General features: G+C 42.1%; 1 protein-coding gene across 1 annotated transcript in view; it reads right to left on the bottom strand.

Annotated features, from left to right (window-relative positions):
* UTP20 (UTP20 small subunit processome component) overlaps window positions 1-20,085 on the bottom strand; it is a 59,230-nt gene that overhangs the window by 13,319 nt on the left and 25,826 nt on the right. Inside the window, exons 27-48 of the mRNA XM_048937950.1 lie at window positions 19,743-19,951; window positions 16,922-17,065; window positions 15,524-15,603; window positions 14,407-14,633; window positions 13,822-13,966; window positions 13,299-13,386; window positions 12,109-12,252; window positions 11,412-11,462; window positions 11,167-11,319; window positions 10,253-10,408; window positions 9,048-9,188; window positions 8,471-8,608; window positions 7,055-7,194; window positions 6,472-6,551; window positions 5,347-5,642; window positions 4,749-4,888; window positions 4,133-4,289; window positions 3,257-3,355; window positions 2,449-2,616; window positions 1,843-2,009; window positions 1,021-1,162; window positions 640-756 (exon numbers count right to left, since the gene is read on the bottom strand). Of these exons, the coding sequence (XP_048793907.1) occupies window positions 640-756; window positions 1,021-1,162; window positions 1,843-2,009; window positions 2,449-2,616; window positions 3,257-3,355; window positions 4,133-4,289; window positions 4,749-4,888; window positions 5,347-5,642; window positions 6,472-6,551; window positions 7,055-7,194; window positions 8,471-8,608; window positions 9,048-9,188; window positions 10,253-10,408; window positions 11,167-11,319; window positions 11,412-11,462; window positions 12,109-12,252; window positions 13,299-13,386; window positions 13,822-13,966; window positions 14,407-14,633; window positions 15,524-15,603; window positions 16,922-17,065; window positions 19,743-19,951 (3,182 nt within the window). The remainder of the gene's footprint in view (window positions 1-639; window positions 757-1,020; window positions 1,163-1,842; window positions 2,010-2,448; window positions 2,617-3,256; window positions 3,356-4,132; window positions 4,290-4,748; window positions 4,889-5,346; window positions 5,643-6,471; window positions 6,552-7,054; window positions 7,195-8,470; window positions 8,609-9,047; window positions 9,189-10,252; window positions 10,409-11,166; window positions 11,320-11,411; window positions 11,463-12,108; window positions 12,253-13,298; window positions 13,387-13,821; window positions 13,967-14,406; window positions 14,634-15,523; window positions 15,604-16,921; window positions 17,066-19,742; window positions 19,952-20,085) is intronic.

Genomic DNA, 20,085 nt, shown 5'->3' with positions numbered 1-20,085 from the left:
TAAAAAGGAATTAGCTAACATCAATATTTTTCAAACCACTCATGCCATACAAAGGGTTTCTCAGTTCTAAGAACACTATCTGCCACTTTCCAATTCTCCAACTTGAATTTTAGGAGGTAAAGACATTAACACAGTGTTGATTAAGCAGAGGGCAGGAATTCCTTCTGAAGCAGAAGCGCCTTCAAGGCACAGAAGCTGCTCTGCCAAAAAAACATGTTACCTGAAAGCCCTGCTAGAAGTATCTCACGCTGTCTGAGGCACATCTCCCGTGCCTGGGAAATTTGGGGTTTAATAATTTCCCTCCTAGGCTCACTCAAATCCAGGGAAGCTGTGGTGCTGGGCACAAAGATATCAAGAGCTGGATCAAAAAAAACCACAGCCGTTCTGTGCAGCTGCAGGATCTCAGGAACCTCCTCACAGAAAGCCCACACTCAAACTAGCAGCACTAGAAGCAGAACATTCAGTCCTCCATCAGTCACAATCCCCCCTCACCCTTGGGATAGCTTGTCCTCAGACAACTTAACTGTACACCTGTGAAGTTAGGCTTGAAAACAGAATGCCCCTCTCTGCTTTTCCAGATGACATCTGCAGGCAGAACCCTTTACAGCTGAAGAGATGGGCTCCATCACAAAACCATACCTTGACATCCATGGATTTCAGGCAGTCTATGAGTAGCTGAACAAAGGGGTCCAACATTTCCAAAATGTGTTCATCAGAAGAATTTACTTTGGATCTCTTCAGGCTCATGTGTAGCAGCTACCACAGAAAACAAAATAATTCATCTCAAAGTTAGACTGGAACTGAAATTCAAGTGAAGTCCCACATTGGTTTGGGTTATAGCAGAATTCATGCCTATTAAATTATCTTTAACACTGGAGTTACCACATGCAAAACAAAGTTAAGGCAAATGGTTACACTGTTAACAATACATATCCACAAAACCTTCTTTTGGATACTGTTAACACAAACGCTGGCTTATTGGTTTCACAGCTTTCTCTTTCTCTCTGAGGAGATCCTTACCCGAAGTCCTGATTCAACCAAGATGTATGTGTTGGTCCTTCTGCTGACAGGGGCTTTCTGCCCCCCTCTTGTGGGTGTGGGTTGGAGCAGCAGGCAGCTCTCTGGTTGCAGCCGAGGATCTGGAGGAGGGGCAACTTTTGTTCTGAAAAGAAGGCATATGACAAAGGTGAAAATTCAGATTTCAGCCCTCTCCACAACAAGTTTCCTGTGGAGAGAGTTACAGTGTGCTCAAAATCACAAAGCAAGTAAAAGCAGGTCTGTGAATACAATGAAATAAACTGAGCTTGAGAGCAACAGGAGAGATGGGACATTCAAACTTAAGAACAATGTCACCATTGCAAAGATAATAAAATGCACATTGATTTGTGTAACATTTCCACTTTTTCCTCTCAGTCAACAGACAGAGCTTTGGTAGGTCCTTCAAGCAAACACATCTACTGCATGGTTTACTGACGATTTACTCAAATTTCTGATAGCTTTTATAAGCTGCAAATAACTGTCAGATCCAGGACCCCCATCACCTCTTATATGCTAGTTTGTAGCTCCCTCCTTACCATCATCACCTGTACCTTCACTGAAACACGCACATCAACTTACCAGATGGTGAAAGAGCATTAGTCAAGAGCACTTAAAAGCATAGATTTCCCATTAGTGCAGGAAAGGACAAATTTCCAAGCTTTCCCCTCCCCCTCTGGCTGCCCAAATTGTTTGCTTACACCACAAAGCAATGGTAAATGAATGGAAGGTCATCCATTTGGTTTGAGAGCTGCAAGCAAACCTCCAAGTGATAACAGAGCAGCTGGGTAACCTCTTGGAACTCACTTGGCCTTCTCAGTGAGCAGAGGCAAGTTTTCACTGATGAGACCATGGCTGAGGAGGAGGAGAGATTCAGCATTCATATCCGAGTTGAAGATCAGCCCTGCCATGATGTGACGCAGCGCCTCGTGCACCTTTCGGACTATCTTCAAGCTCGTGGTGCTCTCCAGAATCTGCAAAGGCATCACCATGAGAATCAAGAGGGTAGTGATCTAACATCAGCAATCACAGGAAAGCCAGAACAATTCCACCAATGTGGCTTGCCTTAAGCCCCTAGCTCTCCCATCGCCTCAACTCTGCCCCACCATCCCTCCCATTTTTACTCTCCAGCTTCTCCTCAGACTCCAACCAGTTCACCTGTCACCACCAAGACACTCCAGAACTCTTGAGCAAATGGGGTCCATTTCTGCATGAGCTTGCACCCACTCAAAACACTGCATCTCTGTAAAGGTAACTACTGTACGTAGACAGAGACTTCATACGTTTTGGTGATGTGCTGGCTCCCAAAAGAAAATAGGGAGCCATAGTGGGATTATATAGGTACCATCCACAGGCTCTAGAGTTTCTTCAGATCATACAGAATAAAGCAAGGCTCTGGCTGTCTTTTCTTACCTCTTTCAGTGGCAGAATAAGTTTCGTCACCTGGCCCTTTCCTATGTATTTTCCAAGAATTTCGTAGGAATCGTAACTCTTGTTCTTGCGTGCTTCCATGACCTTGGAGACTATTCCCTTTACTTCCTTCTCTTCAGCTACATCCCCAAACAGCTCTTGGTTGAAAATCTTTGGAAAGCCAAAGAAATCAAGGAGAGGAGCAGAAAAACAGAGCAAGATTCTTCTATTAAAGCAGAACCACACTATTTTTCCCCAGCTGCAGAAAACTCAGTTCTTCAGGTTCCCCACAAATCACACCCGCCCTTCCTTTGTTAACATAAGACATCCCAGGCTAAACACACCAGATGGGAAAGCAGCTTTCACAACTCTCTGTGGTATTTTGATAGAAATACTGGGATTCTAGTCAGATCAAGCTGACCATTCAGAAGCAATTCAGCAGGCTCAAGCAACGGGCAGAGAGAAGCTTCTTAAAATACAACAGACAAGTGCATGTGGGGAGGAATAACCCCACTGAATAGATATCTGTCATCTATTGCTCAGCCATTTAGGGAAACACAGTTAAGTGTCTTAATCTTGAATCACCCCCCTCTCAAGATGCAGAGCTCAAGAAACAGCCCCAGAAGCACACTGCTCTTCTACCAGGGATGCTGATGCCTCTGCAGAAAATAATCTCTTCCCTTTGAGGTAAAAGCACAACCACCCCTGTTTGCCATCAAGTCTGAGGCAATCTACACACAACCTCTCCTTCTCTTAGATTCTTCCCAAGCATTTCATGATGCTACTTCCTTTGATCTTTAATAACTTTTACCTCAATCAGGATGTCTAAGCAGGGGTCCAAATCACCAGCATTCAGCCTGCTAGTAAGACCCTTCAGTAGCAGATTCACAGTGAAAGTCAGCACATGGAGCTAGAGAAGAAGAGAACAGGTCAAGTTTCCAACCCCCTGCACGTATAACTGGATAGCTAGACTCCTGTACAGAGACATCATAACTCACACAATACACTTATGCTCTTGCTACAGGAAAGAATACAAGGAGGATAGGAATCCTCATACAGGCTGCAGGAAAAGGACCTCGATCCCCCCACGCACTGGCAAAGGCTGTCCTCATCAGTGCTTTCACTGTAATAGTCAATAGAAGCTCTCACTTTTCCACTGTGGTAACTCATATCAGAAATTACACTTGCCACAAACTACTGTGTAAAGAGAAAAGATGAGTTAAGAGTTAGAGTCTTGGCTCTGTAATTAAGCAGCAAGAGTTCAATTAATATCACCACATATTATCTACATAGTCTTGGTGGCAATTTACTTCAGACGGTGCTTGGCCCTAATGAACTTACTGTAAAGATTCCCAATAATTCTATTGGAACCAGAAATTTATTCTTCAACTCATTTCTCTTTGCTGAGAAAATGGAGATCTTCTCTTCTTCCCTGCTTAGACTGCAAGTTCTTTGGGTACAGACCCTCAGTCAACATACATTTACATACTACTTGAAATAACAAAGACTGACGTAGACATGGCAATAGCATTTAGTTCTATGATAACCATCTATTCTCCCAGCGTAAAACAATTTCAGTGGCAATTTCCCTTTGGATTCTTTTAACACACACACACACACACACACACACCCCTCCAAAAACCCCCAAATTTTAGCAAGAATAGAAGACAAAGAATTTCAGCATTACCTGGTACCCATGGATGAGAGTTGACTGCATCTCTTTTAAAACGTACAGAAGGTATTGTACTCCCAAGACTTCCATGATTTTAGTGAGGGTGTTACGAGCAACATCCCGGATTTCCTGAAATCTGTTTCTCAGAAATGAGCAAACCTTCAGGAGGATGCTGGAAACAGAGATAGACAGCTTAGTTCAGCCCCTAAATATGTTGGGACTAATTGCACTGCTCGCCAAGAAGGTGGCTTTCAGGGATGTTTTTATAAGCTCGAAGTCAACCTCAAAGAAAGGCTTTACAGTCACACACAGAGCTACTGTCCTTCAAAAAACTGAACAGATTTTGTCCTTTCTGTATGCTACTCCTTCTTTGGCTCTGCCACTCCTATCTCTGCACTCTGCTTCACAGCTCTGCTCTCATTTAAGGATTTACCAAGTTCTTTTCAAACTTAGCTCTGCAGAACTCCAGAGCAAGGGGGAGCATAACTACAAAAATGTATTTCCAAATAAAAAGAATTTATGTCCTGTCAGATGTCCCTCCAAGCCATGTGTATAACAGCAGCTTAGTAAACATGCCTGCTCTCATTCCCAACAAAATGAGTGGTATTCAAAGAGCTTCTCCAGGACCTACCTTGGCAGGTTGGCTTCCATCACTTCTTGGGGAAGACACTGCATCACCCTGACCATTGCAAAAGCCAAAGGCACACGGACTACCTCATCATCATTCACAACACTGGATTTCACAAGCTTGTGTTCTTCATCTCTTTTAACCTTTTTAAGACAGAGCAAGACACAATGCAAGTTAAATAAAAAGAAGTGTAACAAACAGTTCAAAAAAAGTCCTGTTTTTTCTCAGCAAAACCCAAGATGAGGCCAATGCTGCAAATTGATTTCCAATGCTGACTACGTGACAAACCTAGGCAGCTAAAGGATGGACAAGATGAATCCCTGCGTTTCCCATAAGGAAAGCTGGGTGCTAATAAGTGGCTGAGAAATTTTCAAGAGGCTACACTAAGTGAGTTATTTCACACCTACACTGACCAGAGTCATTTTGACACATCAAAAGTGATTTCAGGTGTCTCTCTCCACTTGTGTCTATTTATTTTATTTATTTATTTTTTTTTAAATATAAACAGACTGCATTTCAACATGGCTCTTTCCAGTAGCACCCCAACCCTCACAGTAGCAGCACAGGTCAGCAAACTGCTTTTCCAGGGCCAGCTTCTCACCTTCGCTACGATGCATCTGTGCAATTTAGGCAAAATGTTAACTATAACTGTATCTTGAATGTGTTTGATCAGACACTCCAGCTCTTCTTTATTTCGGGGTAAGAAAGAAACTGGTTTTGCCACTTGCTGAGTGTTTTCAGGTGTCTCAGCTGCCTTTTCAGGCAGAACCAGCTCATGTTCTGCTGGTTCTTCAGGGATATTCTTCTTGTCTTCCTCAGCCACTTCCTCTTCCCCTTCACTCTGTTCCAGCTCCATGGCTTCTTCACCTTCTACCTCTGGCTCCATGGCAGCAGTTTCTGTCAAGTAATTATTAAAACCACAGGTAAATACTGGAGGCAACATAGTCAGAGCCCTTAAAACAGACTCCTGGGATGGCTTTGATCTGGACAGAACTCCTACTTACTATCAATAACAGTAAACAATCAATAAACTTCAGGGTTGCTCTACTGGGCAGAGAAGCTTGCTGATTTCTGATAATCACCCCTCAGGGCTTGGCTTAAAGCAAAGACTAGGTTGTACTTTAGCTGAACTCTATAGACAGTTTACCAAAGGTCAGTGCCCTTGAACCTTAGTGAAGTGTGATTAATTTACATTTGGTACTCTTACAAGTCAAAAAGTATTGATGAGCACATCTGGGAGTTACACTCTTCCCTCCTCAGAATATCCTAAAGGCCACAACATAAACAACCACAGTGGTGGACAAGTCAAGACAAAATTTCTCCTCATGAAACCTCAGTGGAAGAGGGCCAGGGCATAAAGCACTCTGCTCAGGCTGAAGATAAAAATGATAGAAACCAGTGGCAAGATAAAATGTGGTAGCAGCAACACAGTTCTATGTAGACCATGGAGAACCTCCCACATTAACAACATAATCCCAGTCTGAGCGGGTCTGCTTTATGGAAGCCTGGAATAGAGAGGTAATGTGGAATTGATTCCTTCAACCTCTCCTCACTGCGTCAGCACATAGAAAGACAGCCTGTACAGCTCCTGAGAAGGTAAATTAAAACTGGTTTTCCAACATGCACATTTTAAAAAGCTGCGAGTAGCCAACCTCCAGAGTAAAAATGTGTCAATCAGCTGCATTTTCTGAGCAATCAGAGGGAGCATCAGGAACTGAAAGCTTACCTTGGTTCTCAATGGTCGTGAGCTGTTTTTCCAGTGTTTCATGGTCAAAGTGAAAGGCTTCCAGCACTGTCTCTAACAAGCTGAAAAAGAAACACCCAAAGAGAGATAAGCTCTCTGCAAAAAAGGAAGAGGCTGCATAGAACCAACACAACAGAAAATCTTAAAACTGCTTTAAAAAATATTTCAGGCTCAGTGGCAGTGCAGCTTAACAAGGTTTATCCTGAAATAACAAATCAGGAAACAAAGCTGGGTTGTTTTTCCACCTAAATGGACTGTCACCTAGCTCAGTGTGAAACCTCAAAGACAGTGGTACTGGAATTGCAGAGGCATCCCAGGAGCTGGGAAAGCCAAACAAGAGCAGAAAATCTAATGCTCTCGTACACAGTGAGATACAGCAAGCAAAAACAATTACCTATTAATCTTTCATAGCTCAGTTACACAGAACTGCAAAGCCATGTCCATTTTCATTAGCGTGAGAAATCTATCATGCTAGTGAAGAGTTTAAAATCCGCATGATGGTCCTTAAGGCACTGATTCTTGCCTTAGTCTTTGCAGCTAGAGCAGCATTGCTTCTGTTACTCACCTGACTCCCAACTTGGGACTGATCTGCCCCGTCTGCAGGACATGGATGAAATGCTTTAAGTGGTACAAGTATGCTGACCACGAGAGATGCTGGCAGATGGCTCCAACAACTTCAACAGAGGCTGTTACCATATTTTCATGCTACCCAAAAAACAGAAATTCAGAGGCTATTAGCATTCAAGCATGCTAAAGTATACTTTACTCAAAGTAACAGGAGCTAGAAGAAGTAACTCCTGTCTGCTGAGGATGTTTGGTACTCTGCTTTATTAAATCTGCTCTCAGTTATCAGGTTAAACAAACACAACATTACAGCTCACCAAGCAGATCTCCAGACTCACTTCCTCCAAACATTTCTGTAGTTTATCTTTTTTCACACCACTAAATGTATGGGCCCACTTCTGTGAGGAACTGAAAGCAGTCGCAATACATAATAGCATTACACACTGCTAACCTACTGCTAATGTAAAATAAAATGGGTTTGTTTCTTCAAGGTTTCAGTCAATGTTATTTTCTGTCACTGCACTTTCTCTCTTGTTGGTCAAAGGGCAATGACATTAACTCTGTCAATGGGCACAGACTGTATGACTGCGGATGCTGGCTCATGTCCCTGAGTACTAATTCAGGCACAGTTCAGAAGTACATTTCTGAAGGGAAGTGAATTACCCAAACGACATCTGCTTGGTCTGACATAAGCAGCTCTGCTGTTCTTCTGATAATGTGCAGGGAACTGTACAGGTGTGTGAAACCTTGATTTTTCAAGTTACAAGCAGAAAGCCTGTCTACATTGATGTTACAAGTATTTCACCTCATGCTTTAAACAAAAGGTATGGAAAGTGACTAAGTGAATGCTGCCCTTCAAACATTATTTACAAAGCTGCTGCTGGCTGAGAATCTCTGAAATCAGTTCTTTCAGTCCCCCTCCCAATCCCAGTAAAATAGTATTTATTACCAACACAGTAACTACTTACAGCCCATGTCCCACACACCCCCTTTCTACTGCCTAATCTCACAATTGAATATGAAGAGAGCAGTATACAGGGAGAGAGGAAAAAAACAAATGGATTACAAAAAATGCAAACAGATATAAACTCAAGTAAAAAACAAAAAAAAACAACAAAAAAAAACAAAACACAACACAAGCAACAACAAAACCTGCACTGAAAACCCAACCCAAACAAGGTTAGACTCTTAGTTTGGAGAAACAGGACAGTTTTAGCAGATAAAGAATAGGATCCAGATTGCATCTGCACCCTCCAAACCCTCTTTCTGCCACCAAGAGAAGCACAGTGCTCTCCTCTGAAAGGGGAACACTCACTCTATAAAACTCATCCGCCTTTTAAAGCAGCTGGTCTTTTAAGGACAGCAACAGAAGTAAGGCAAAAATACAAAAGCTGATGCATACAATTTAAAAGTCTACCTTCAGCATTTTTTCACTAAAAATGGCAGTAGTAGCATAAGGCATGATGTAGTTCTGCAGGGATTTGGAAGACAGCACAAGTTTCTTCTCAGTCAGCTGCTTAGCCAGTCTCCTCAGAGCTCGTGCCCTCCTGTGGATCTGAGTCAAACACAAGGGAGAGTGAATGAGGCGGCCCTTGAAGCACAGCTAGCACAAGGGAGCACACACACCCAGCAGCAGTTGTGCTGGTGGCTCAATCTGACATAAACACAGTACAGTCATCTCCAAGGGTAGGCCACTACCTTTTCATTCTTATCTGGGCTTTCACTAATCTTCTGCCCCAATAAATGTCATAACTCAATGAGATACTTCACTGTGAATTAACAGGCACAAGAACAAGTAATCTTCGGGTATGAGACACGTTACTTCCATGTCCATTTCTTTTTCTTTTTTTTTTTTAATGACATCTAATAATACTGGTTCAATTCTTCCTTGAAGACATGGCACAGGCGATTTGGAAAACATCACTCCACAGTAAAAATGCTTTTGCTTTGGTAAAGGGGGAAAGGGGCATTAAGGAACGTGCATTGCCTTTTACCTGCATGTGTTTCATGTTCTCAAAGAAGTCCATGTCAGGATCATGGCAGTTGGTCAGCTGGACCAAATCCCGGAATTCAGGATTTGCTGGGAATGTCTGAATGAGGCAGGAAAGCAAAGACGTGTAGTCTTGCTGGATGCTCTGTAAAGAATAAGACATGAAGGTTAAGCACCTCCTGGAAAGGCAGCTACATGCACCTCAGAACAACTATGCTGCCATTTACCTGTTTTATGCCAACAGGTCACATTATTTGGTAACACCAAATATACCTGTAGCTCAGATTGTAAATAAACTTAAGTTTCCGCTCCAAAGGATGAGCTACAACTGAGAAAAGTTAAACAGCAAAGTAACTCCACACAATAGCTGGGTTCTATAATTTGTTAGATTTTATTATGATTTCAAGTGAAGGTTAAGTTTGATTACAGCATGTATCTGCAACTTAAGTGGTTGTTTCACTCTGAGGGGCAGCTAAACTTCACCACAACCACTCACTCACTCACCTCGAAGGAAGAGGGGGAGAAAATATAATGAAAAAGGGCTCAAGGGTTGAGATGAGGACAAGGAGATTGCTTACCAATTGCTTGCTTACCAATTGCTTTCATGGGCAACATAGACTCAGTGTAGGGAGATTAATATAATTGCCTATAGCAAATTACAGAGAAATTAAAAGCAAGCGAAAATCTCCTCTCCCCCATTCATCCTCTCCAACCTCCTCCCTCCCCAAGCAGTATAGTGTAACAGGGAATGAAGACTGCGGTCAGTCCTTAACCATTAGTCTCTATCACTCTTTCACTCTTTGCCCCTGCTCCATGTGGGATCCCTCCCACGTGATGACACCCTTCCTGAACTGGCCCTGTGTGGGCTCCCCACAGACTGCAGCTCTTCAAGCACTGCTCCAACATGGATCCACACCACAGGGGCGCATCCTTCAGGAGCAGACTGCTCCAGCATGGGTCCCCAACAGCCAGCAGCAAGTTCCTTTTGGAGGTGGAGCTGGCTCTGATCTGACTTGGGGCAGCTGCTGGGCTCTGCTCACAGAGGCTGTCCCTGGAGCCTCCCTATTACAAGGGCTTTGTACTGTATTGGATTTACGTTGCAGTTTCTTATTCTCAAGAAGAATCTCAAATGACTCATCTACAAAAAGTCTCAGATGCCTTGCTGTCCCAATACACCTGGATACAGATCATCAAATAGCAGTGCCTTACCTCAGTCTTACTCTTCAGCCCCCTTCTCAGAGACTCCAGAAGAGTGTGCTGGATTAGCTCCTTGTAGTCATCTTCTGTGTGGTCGATTTCTGCCAGGCGGTGGATAAAACTGGTGAGGCAAAGGCTTGCGTTGTCACTAAGAGCCATATCTCCTAGCTGAGTGGATGAAGAAATTGCACCACGTGAGTCCAGATACAACAGCTTTTTCTACTCAAAAGACTGGAGTGAACAGTAACACTGTACAAAGCACAACAAAGCCTATAACAATCCACTAATTCTACCAACTCCAATAGAACTTCTACTCCTTAACTTATGCCCACTTTTTCAAACAGAAGAAAAATCCTTTTTGACTCAGCAGCGAGACAACACAGCCAGAACACACTGCAACAAAAAGAAAAGCAGCCTATCAAGATTGCAATATGTCTTTTGTAAAGAAAAAACTACCAGAGAGTTCCAGGGCTCACTGATAGACAGGTATACTGGCACTTGGTTCATTCTTGCTGCAGTGCATTTCATAGAAACATAGAATCATAGAATTTTTTGAGTTGGAAGGGACTTCTGAAGATTATCTGGTCCAACTCCCCTGCAAAGAAAGGGACACTACAGCTGATCATGGTGCTCAGAGATCCTCCAACCTGACCTTAGTTGACTCCAGCAACAGGGCAGCCAGCACCACTCCGGGCAACCCGTGCCAGCACCTCACTATCCCTATCATAAAAGAAACCTTTCCTTGCATCTTCAGGATGCACAGGGGAAAAGGCAAAAGGAGGAAACTTAAAAACAGGTGTTTGTGAGAAGAACCCATCTGCTCTTGGAATGCTTTGAAGCATCAGAAAACAAAACAACGGTCAATGAAATAAATTTCTGTGTGGTAAGCATGCTACACAAAGCAAGAGAAGGAACATTTAGCCCACCTGGATGGTATAGAAGCAGTTGTGCATAACAGGGATGAGGAAGTTGATATCCACTGTTTGCATTTCTTTGATGTGGGCAGTGATTGACTGGAAAGCTGACAGGCGTACATCGAAGTTGATATCATCAAGATGCCGTTGATCAAAAGCATTCAACTAAGAGACAGCAACAAGTCATTCATGAAAAAGGCTAGAAACTTGACAGCACAACCTTGGGGAAAAAAAGGGAGCAAAGAAGCTGGGCATACCTTAACAACATCTGTAATGTATTTCAATTCACTGTCCAAATCAGATAAAGTCTAGAAAGAAACATAAAGGAAAACAGTTTTACTGTTATAGCTGTTATAAATTTGGAGGACTCCAGACTTACTTCCAACTCTAACAACCTGAGATTAAAAAAAAAAAAAAAAAAGAAGTAACAGTATCAGTCCTTTTATAGGCTTAGTAAGAGCCACTTTGCCCATGTATTTCTTCTCTAAGACAGACTATCTTTTAACTTCCTAAGTTTCTAAATATTTACATGGAGGATATCCTGGGTTTTCCTACTGAAAAAAAATAAAAATGATATGTAAATCACTTCTAGAAGTACAAAACAGCCTGACTGCTATTCATCTGAGAGAAGAATAAAAATAAAATTGTCTAAAGGCTGCTATAAGCCACTCTTATTTCATAAAGAAAGGCTTCATTATGGATGCAGTGTGCCTTATTTGGCTTCTCTTCCACAGCAGAACCCAGGAGATGCTCACACCAAGCAGGCTGCAAACAGAAGTTTTATGTCTTCATGCAGCACACTGATGTCTACCACATACAATACCTTTAGTTCACTTCAACTTAATACATCAGAGATTAAAAAGTTTCTTAAGGTCATGTACAACAAAGATAAATACATTTATTTTGTTCTTGATCTGTAAAAACAGCACAGAAAGATGTGTAAAAATGCAGTACCTGAAATACCAAGCACAACTTCTGTCGAGACAGTTTATTCTGGATGACAGAAAACAGCTTTGCCAGAGGTTTGAGAAAACTTGCAGGGTTTGAGCAATGTCTCAGCAAGTTCTGCACTGTCTCCAAAATGTCAATCTCTGCATCCTGAAAGAGATACATCACCATCAGTAACCACTGAAACCTCATGAGATTAAACTGAGAAATATTTCAAAACACAGAGTGAGCTTTGCTGTATTTTATTCAGATCACAGATACTGAATTTGAACAAAAAACTGGGAGGACATTCATTGAAACCACCACACTTCAGAAACACTTACAATCTTTCAATTAGACACAAGCACAGAGTTTGAGGAGAGTGCTATCGCAATGCTAACTTCTATTTTGGGTACTTCCTCTGATTACTCAATGGTTAGAAAAGCAATAGAGCTTTACAAAGTCATCTTTCTCCAATCTGTGACACGACCATGAACAGTACCACCTACCTGTATGATCTCCTTGAAAGAAAATTACAGACAGTTCACTAATGACTCACAAACATAAAAAAGAAACTGTGAACCAGAAAGCAAAGCAAAACTTCTGCAAAGCAGAAGTTACAGGCTGCAGCCTAGCAGTCCTTTCTGAAGTCCTGAAACCTTTTCTTGAGCAACTGTGTCTCACTTAGGGAAAAACAAGACCCATACCATCATCCAAGAATGCAGGCAATCTGAAAATATGGTGGCGAGTTAATAGTACTATACAACATTTGCCTTTTATCTTGCAACAGACCAATGAAAGCTCACTGCACAGCATGTATTACGTTCACATTTACTCACGTTCTGTCACTGTGATTTGTGATATATGAAGTACAAGTTGAAGAGAGCATTTGTTTAAAACATGGCAACAAACTGAGTGAACTGACTACCGCAGCAAAGGAAGCAAAGATTGTACAAACACTTCTGCAAACCTTTCCCAGGAAAAAAGGCCAAAGTCAGCTGTGGCACTGGTATTCCTGCAAAGCATCCAGTGGCTCTGTATCCACCAACACACAGTAACAGACTGCTGAGTGGTTTACAGACACATGAAGACTTGATTTCAGGCTGATCATGAGAAATGGCATGTAACCAATAAGCTTTAAATGCATCTTAAATAAATCAACTTCACAGAAAGGAAACTGCATTTTTAATTAGGGGAGATAACTCATTTCTACTTACTTGTTCAATGTTACTCTGGTGAAGGAAAGGGAGGAGGAGACTCACAAGCACTGAATTCTGACTTTTTTCTTGTATAAATTTGCTGATCCTGCATGATAAGACAATGTAATTTATTTTGTTTATCTCAATCCAATCAGTATAGAGCAAAGAAGGACTCAGTCAGCACCAGTGCCATATCACAGGGTTTTGTCATCCATCCTCCTGCACCCTGGCTAATAAGGCTTCTCCATGATATCAGCCTAAGTATTCAGTTCCACATGACTGCAGTCCCATCTGTACCTTTTCCTATCTCAAGTAGTATTGGTTTGATTACCAGCAAATAGAAACAGCTAGAGTCAATTTCTGAACACTTCCAGTTGGTCATCAGCAGCTTCCAAGGACAATGAGAGGCAGGTATTTTCAAATGCTCTAAATTTAAATCATTTTAGACAACGTTTCTAATTTGCAGCCTATTAAGAAATGATTCTTTCTTCCTCCCCCCCTTCCACCTTTCAACTGTTTTGAGCGCTAAAGAATCACTTACTTGGAGAGTATACTCAGCTCTTTGCTGACTTGGGCTCTGTACTTCTTCTTTTTCATTTTCTCCACGTTTAACATTGTTTTGCTGAAGTACTGAAGTATGGCAGGAACGTGAGGTAGGACCAAGCGACAACCTAGGCTGAGGGACTCTGTAAGGAATACAACAGTCAGCAACACTCAACTCTGTGCTGCAATCAACAAGGCAAACTCCATGCAACAGAAGGAAGATTCAGCCCCACACAAACAACAAGGAGACGCAAGCAAAGGAGGTGTCATCAGTGGAAGAAAAATCAGGGGGAATTATGAACGTACTGCTGGGAACATGCACTAGCACTTCCATTACAGCCCTACTAAGTGTAGGCTCTTCATAAGGAATTTCTCCTTATCCACATTCAAACGTGGATCTCACTTGTCACAACACAAGCAGTGCTTAACAGTTTTTGGGCACGCCAAGAGAAATCTGTACAGTGACTTTTCCATGAAGCCTCCTTCCCTGTATTCTCAGTCAGGGCAAACACAATCTCATCATAATCCAACACCTCTTTCCAAACCACTCAAAAGGCTTCTCATGGCTCTTACACACAGATACCTTCTGTCACTTCTCCAGTGTTTAGGACAACAGAGTTGGTCACGTTCAAACTGGAAACCTGCTCCGTTGGTTCAAAATCAGGGCTGTTGAGAAGGCTATCAGCAATGTCCATCACAAGATTGGATGTTGCCTCAGACAGATTCTTGGCTGACAGGACAGCAAACACATTTGACAGTATATCATACTCTGGATGATCCGGATACTGCTTGGCCAGTAGGGGGAAATATCTGAGGAGAAGATTATTAGAAAGATACGCTGAAAATTTAAGTACGGAACTTCATAATTCTTTTGTGTAAAGTCATACAAAAGTGATAATGCGAAAAAGCACAGAAGCCACATAAACGGGCCATGAAAAGTAGAAGAAATGGAGGTTGAAAAGTCATCAAGTTTCTTTTCACACTTCAAGATAGCATCATCTAAGCTTAGTCCTTCCTCTGCAAATGTTTGCCCAAGACTCCTGTCAGAGCTTGCTCCTATCTTAATAATCCAATTCTTCTGATGCAACTCTGTGCAAGTTCTTTATTCTTACAAACGACAAGTCTCAAAAGAGAAGCTGGACATTTCAGCAAAAGAAAAGCAGCATGTCAGTGGGAGAGGTGAAAACCACTCAAGATAGCAGAGATGGAACTTCTCACAGTGTCTGCCTCAGAAAAGGCTTTCTTGCAATTTTCAGTCTCAGAATTCTGTGCTGAATTTGCCCATTTTCTTTTACAAAGCAGAAAGAAACAGAATAAAAAAAAAAAACAAGAATAAAATCATCTTGTCAAACTATCCTCTCCATCTCCTCAGATGACTTACATAAAAGTAATTGGTTTAGACACAGGCATGTTCTAAGATTTCACTCCCCTCCTGACCTGTGTGCTGCATTTAGTTTATACATCTGTTTGGTTGTTCACGTGTGGGAAAAGCAGCTCACTAAAAGTATCTTAACTGCCACAAACTGTAACGCTTCACAACTGCATCTGGGCTGCTATCAAAGGAGTAACAGCCAAGTGGAGAAGATGAGTTTTGACATAATTATTCATAATTACCTGTTAAGAGCATTGTGATCATTTTAACAAAACCATTGTGTGTTTGAGAGAAGTACTTGAGTTTCATTGCAAGAGCACTTACTTACCTAGGATTCTTACTCCAGGTGTAAATGAGTTTGAGCAGAAAAGTCGGAGAATACTGGCTCTCTGAAGCCAACCTGCAAACCTAAAGGAGATATAAATCAGACACCAACGCAACACAAGTACATAAGGCCAATTAAAATCCCAATTCCAACAAAGACCCCACTACATACTATATTGTCTCTTTCAGAAAACAAATCTTTTGTTGTTTTTCCATCTCCTTCAACACTGTTTATCTTATTCTGTCTCTGTACATTGCTACAGCTACTTTTTTTTGTCCTTCCCTAAAAGGATCCCCACTGATCCTCACACTTGCCACAGAGACCTAATCACCTCTCTTGGACATGCTTACGACCCTCAGGCACGACCTAAAGACTTGTTCCTCCCACACCTCCAACTTCTCGGCTGCAGCAAACTGCAACTCCAGGCACAGCTGCATTAAGCAAAGTTTTTATACGTGTTAGTTCTACAGCATTAAAAGCTCTTAAGTCAAAACATTCTGCCAAAACCAAACCCTCACCAAGTTAATTAGCAGAAATTCCCTCTAGAGGGAGCTTCTGGATCATGCTACAATCCAAGCTCCAAAATTAGTGCTGTCTTCCTGATGTCTACCAGGAAAACAGGAATTATAACTTTTCAGCAATTCTATATCCTGTTCAGATTTACAGAGCATTTCCAAACACAATGCTCCTATAACCATTAAGTACTTTGATGACTCAATGCCTGGACTACATGCTTCTACTGCTCTGGGACCAAAGTAAATTTTCACTGCTTTGCTCCACACGGCTTGGAAAGACTGGGATAGGCAAGACCCTGCTGCTCAGCCTAGTGAAATACACAGCCACATGCACTGCCAGATGCGATCAACACAGTTTTATTTTTAATACTGCATGTTCTCTCTCTCCCAAGAGTGCATTTTCCCAACTAAAAGGGGGGTCTGAATTTCTCTGATAAAAGCTGCAACCCTCTGCATTGTCACTGTGCTCAAATGGGACTCCTGGCAGGACAGCAGAAGAGCACAGAGCCCACTGAAGGACGATGCTGCAGTCCTTCCTTTGTGGCAGCAGTAAGAAAGCCCACTTATGTTTGTTTCTCTAATCCTCCATCACAGGTCCAGTAACTTTCAGATAGAAAACCAACAAAGTGCACCTAGGACTGACCAAGAAGTATCATTTTGCTTCCCTGAAGAAGCAGCCTGCTTCTGCTGCTAAAGAACAGAGACATCACATCCATTTTATTCAAAAGAACTCATTTGTACTTAAGCCTGTGACTTAATTACTCCAGTACTAATCAGACTTGAGCCAAATCTGCCCTTCCACACATACATCAGAATGCCAAAGAACTGGAGTTCCCTGCATGGTACAGATTACACAGATGCCAGTCTGCAAGAAGAAACATGTTACCTGAGGCCATACCACTGCATGGAAAACTGCATCAATCTCTTCCACACTAAAACTGTAGGCCTCATGATCAGAAAAAAACTCAACCACAAGCTTGAGTCCAAGGCGCCTCAAGTTCTTCAGTGGATTAATCAACCGTGGTTGAACCTGTGAAAACAAAACAACAGACAAAACAGTAAAACCTCTGCAAGAACAATCACTATTTGCCATGAAATTAAATACAGCAATTCACTGGCCACAGATACAACAGAACGCAGTGAGCTACAGCACTTGGTTATAGAAGGATGTCCCATATACTTTTTGGGGAAAACGTCTAAGGAAGGAAGTCAGCCATACAGCTAATCATGAGGTTATTCACATATTGCTGCATTCTGACTCTTCTCCCTGCTATGATTTGAGTAACCTGAATTATTTCTATATCATACAATGCAGCTTACAGGAAAAACCTGAGACAATTCCAAGAACAGGTACACTGCACAGTGCAGAGCTACTGACTCCTGTCTCAGAAACAACAGAGACAGACTGGATCTTGGGATCTTCAAGGCCTCCATTATGCATCACAGACCACCACGCTGAACAAAATGCATGTAGGTTTATTCTGCAGAACAGTTTTGGTGCCACAGCCCCACTGAAAGATACTATGCTTTTTGTACTTTCCTGTAGATTTCTGAAGAGAATAACCTCTACCATGTAATACACTGCTCTACTGCCTTTGCACCCAAAAATGTATGCAAAAAGAGGAGATGGCAGAAAAGGAATCAAAGGTACTCTCGCTTGGAATCTCCCAAGCTATACTGAAATGTACTAATGAAATGGTGTGCAAACAGCTTCCAAACAGCAATAAGCTGCCTGAAGGGCCAAACAGCCGATCCTGCCTTCACCCAGCAAGCACAAACCAGGCTGATATTGCCAATGGCTACCCTTACTTTAACTTCCAGAAAAGCAGTCCCTTGAGATCAAGACTGAGTGAACAAAGAAACTCACCACTGAACACAGTTAGAATCCCTTCTGAAATGAATAACTTAACTTAAAACTGTCAGTGTAGATGTTTAACTCTCCAGGCATTATCAGCCTGCAATAAATTACTCTCAACCCCGAGAATGTCAGCTAATCATTAGCCAAGACAAACAGATTTCTCACACTTCTCCTTGAGCTGTTAACATCTTATGGACTAATGAAGTGCTGAATTAAGTTTCAGGAAAATGATAAACTGTCACTCCCCAAGTAACAAAACGGTGACAGGTTTATGGTAGCAGTCCAGGCAAAAATTTCACTATCCCAGTAATGAAAGCAGCAGCTCCTGAAACTACTCTCTGCTTAACATGTAAGCACATGCAATCCACTGCTAAGGCTGGACTATGGGATGCTATTATCCTAATGAACTGACTGCAAGGGCTTGAGTCGTCTTGAAAACAATCCATCAACAAGTTCTAACCTCAGATGTTCACAGATGGGTCCTGGCAAGAACACACACACAGTGACAGAACCTTCATTACCTAACATCCCTCGCTCAGTCCATCATTGCAAAATTCCTTTCAACACATTACTTTCTCAGTCTACCATCTCATAATTCATTTTAATACTGCAGTGATGACAATGACTGTGCAGTTTGCCTGTTTCTCACCTATGATCAGGCTCTGCGCAGGACTAGACATGAGCATTTTCTGTTCTGCTTGGTTTGAAGCCTGACAAAGGCCCTGGCTTTAGAAAGGCAGAAAAGCCTGGCACAAAGTCATTAATTCCAAGCAACTGGTAACAGTACTCTTGAGATAACGGCCTCCACAAGACACTGCGCAGTGTTAAAAAGAAGTGCTAGCAGCAAAATCAAAACAGAACAGCCATATCCCTTCCCTCTGGACAGTTAGCCCTACCAACTGTGTCCTCCTAGTAGTTAAGGTGTTACTGATGTGGGAATGAGCTCAGGAGTCTGCACCGCTCTCTTGATCACAAGGGGGGTAATAAGCCAACACGGCCCATTTCTAGTTGCAGCCAATCTTTAACAGAACATTTTCCTTGCTTGATTTGTTCAGCAAGTACAGCCTTGGCACACAAGGGAAAAAACATCCTCAGTGCTCCACAGGTACCTGGCTGAGACTCAGACTCACACTGGATTGACACGACTGCTTCTGATGGCAGAGCTGTACGTGCTACTAGTGTGCTGAAAGCACGGCTCATAGCCATATTTTCCCTGTGTCCCATGACAGGAGGCTATCATTATACATAATCACTGTGATCACCCATAACGCTGAGCTCCCTTGGTACCTCGCAATGCAACAAAGCACCTTGAAAGTCTTACTCTTAAGTCCACAGGCAAGAAACTTGAAATCCTCTCCTTTCCCTGCTCCAGTATTCTATCCCTGCAGCCAAGAAGCTACATCTCTAATATCAAATTCAACCATAGCCATATAATGTTATGTATGTTATACGTTATGACCTTACAATGAATCATTTACCTTGCCCTCATGTGCATCCTCCCACAGAGCAGGCAGGTAGCAACTTCCAGCCTTCACAACAAAACAGAACTCCAAACAGGGTCCTGAACTTATAAACTTTGCTAATACTACCCCAGCCCTGCAGCACGTTCAGTATCACTGGCCTCTGTTTTGACTTACGTCAAACTGCTAAGCTTCACTGCATGCAGGCAATCTTTATTATAATCTTTATAAGATCTTTATCAGATTATCAGATTATAATCTTTATCAGATAATCTTTATCTGAATCAGTGAAGGTGTGTGTACTGCAAGCTAAGCCATGCAGTAGGAAAGGAAATTTCATCCACATCTTGTACACACAGAGGTATACATACATGTAGCGTTTACTATACCTTTTCTCTTTGCTGGAGAATGCAGGATATCACAGCTGTCATGCAGAGCAGAATTTGCAGAATTTCAGGCAAGTACTGACTGATCAAATGTCCCATGTTTTTCAACACAACTTCAAGACCATTGAAGAGGCTGTGCTGACGCCCAAGAGGCAGGACTTTAGCTAAATCCAACTCTGACATACTTCGAAGCACTGCTGTCTGGCAAGGCCCTGTTACAAAAGGAGAGTCACTTATTTAGAAAAGCACTGTAAAAGCACTGAAAATAATTTTCAATAAATAGTAGTATAACTTAGCCCAAAGTTACAGTTACTTAGATTCATCTTTTTAAATAACGGCAGCTCCA

This window comes from Lagopus muta, chromosome 1 (genome assembly GCF_023343835.1).
Source record: "Lagopus muta isolate bLagMut1 chromosome 1, bLagMut1 primary, whole genome shotgun sequence".
Lineage (NCBI taxonomy): Eukaryota > Metazoa > Chordata > Aves > Galliformes > Phasianidae > Lagopus > Lagopus muta.
The sequence above is the reverse complement of the archived record's forward strand: the minus strand, read 5'-3'. Positions and strand labels throughout refer to the sequence as shown.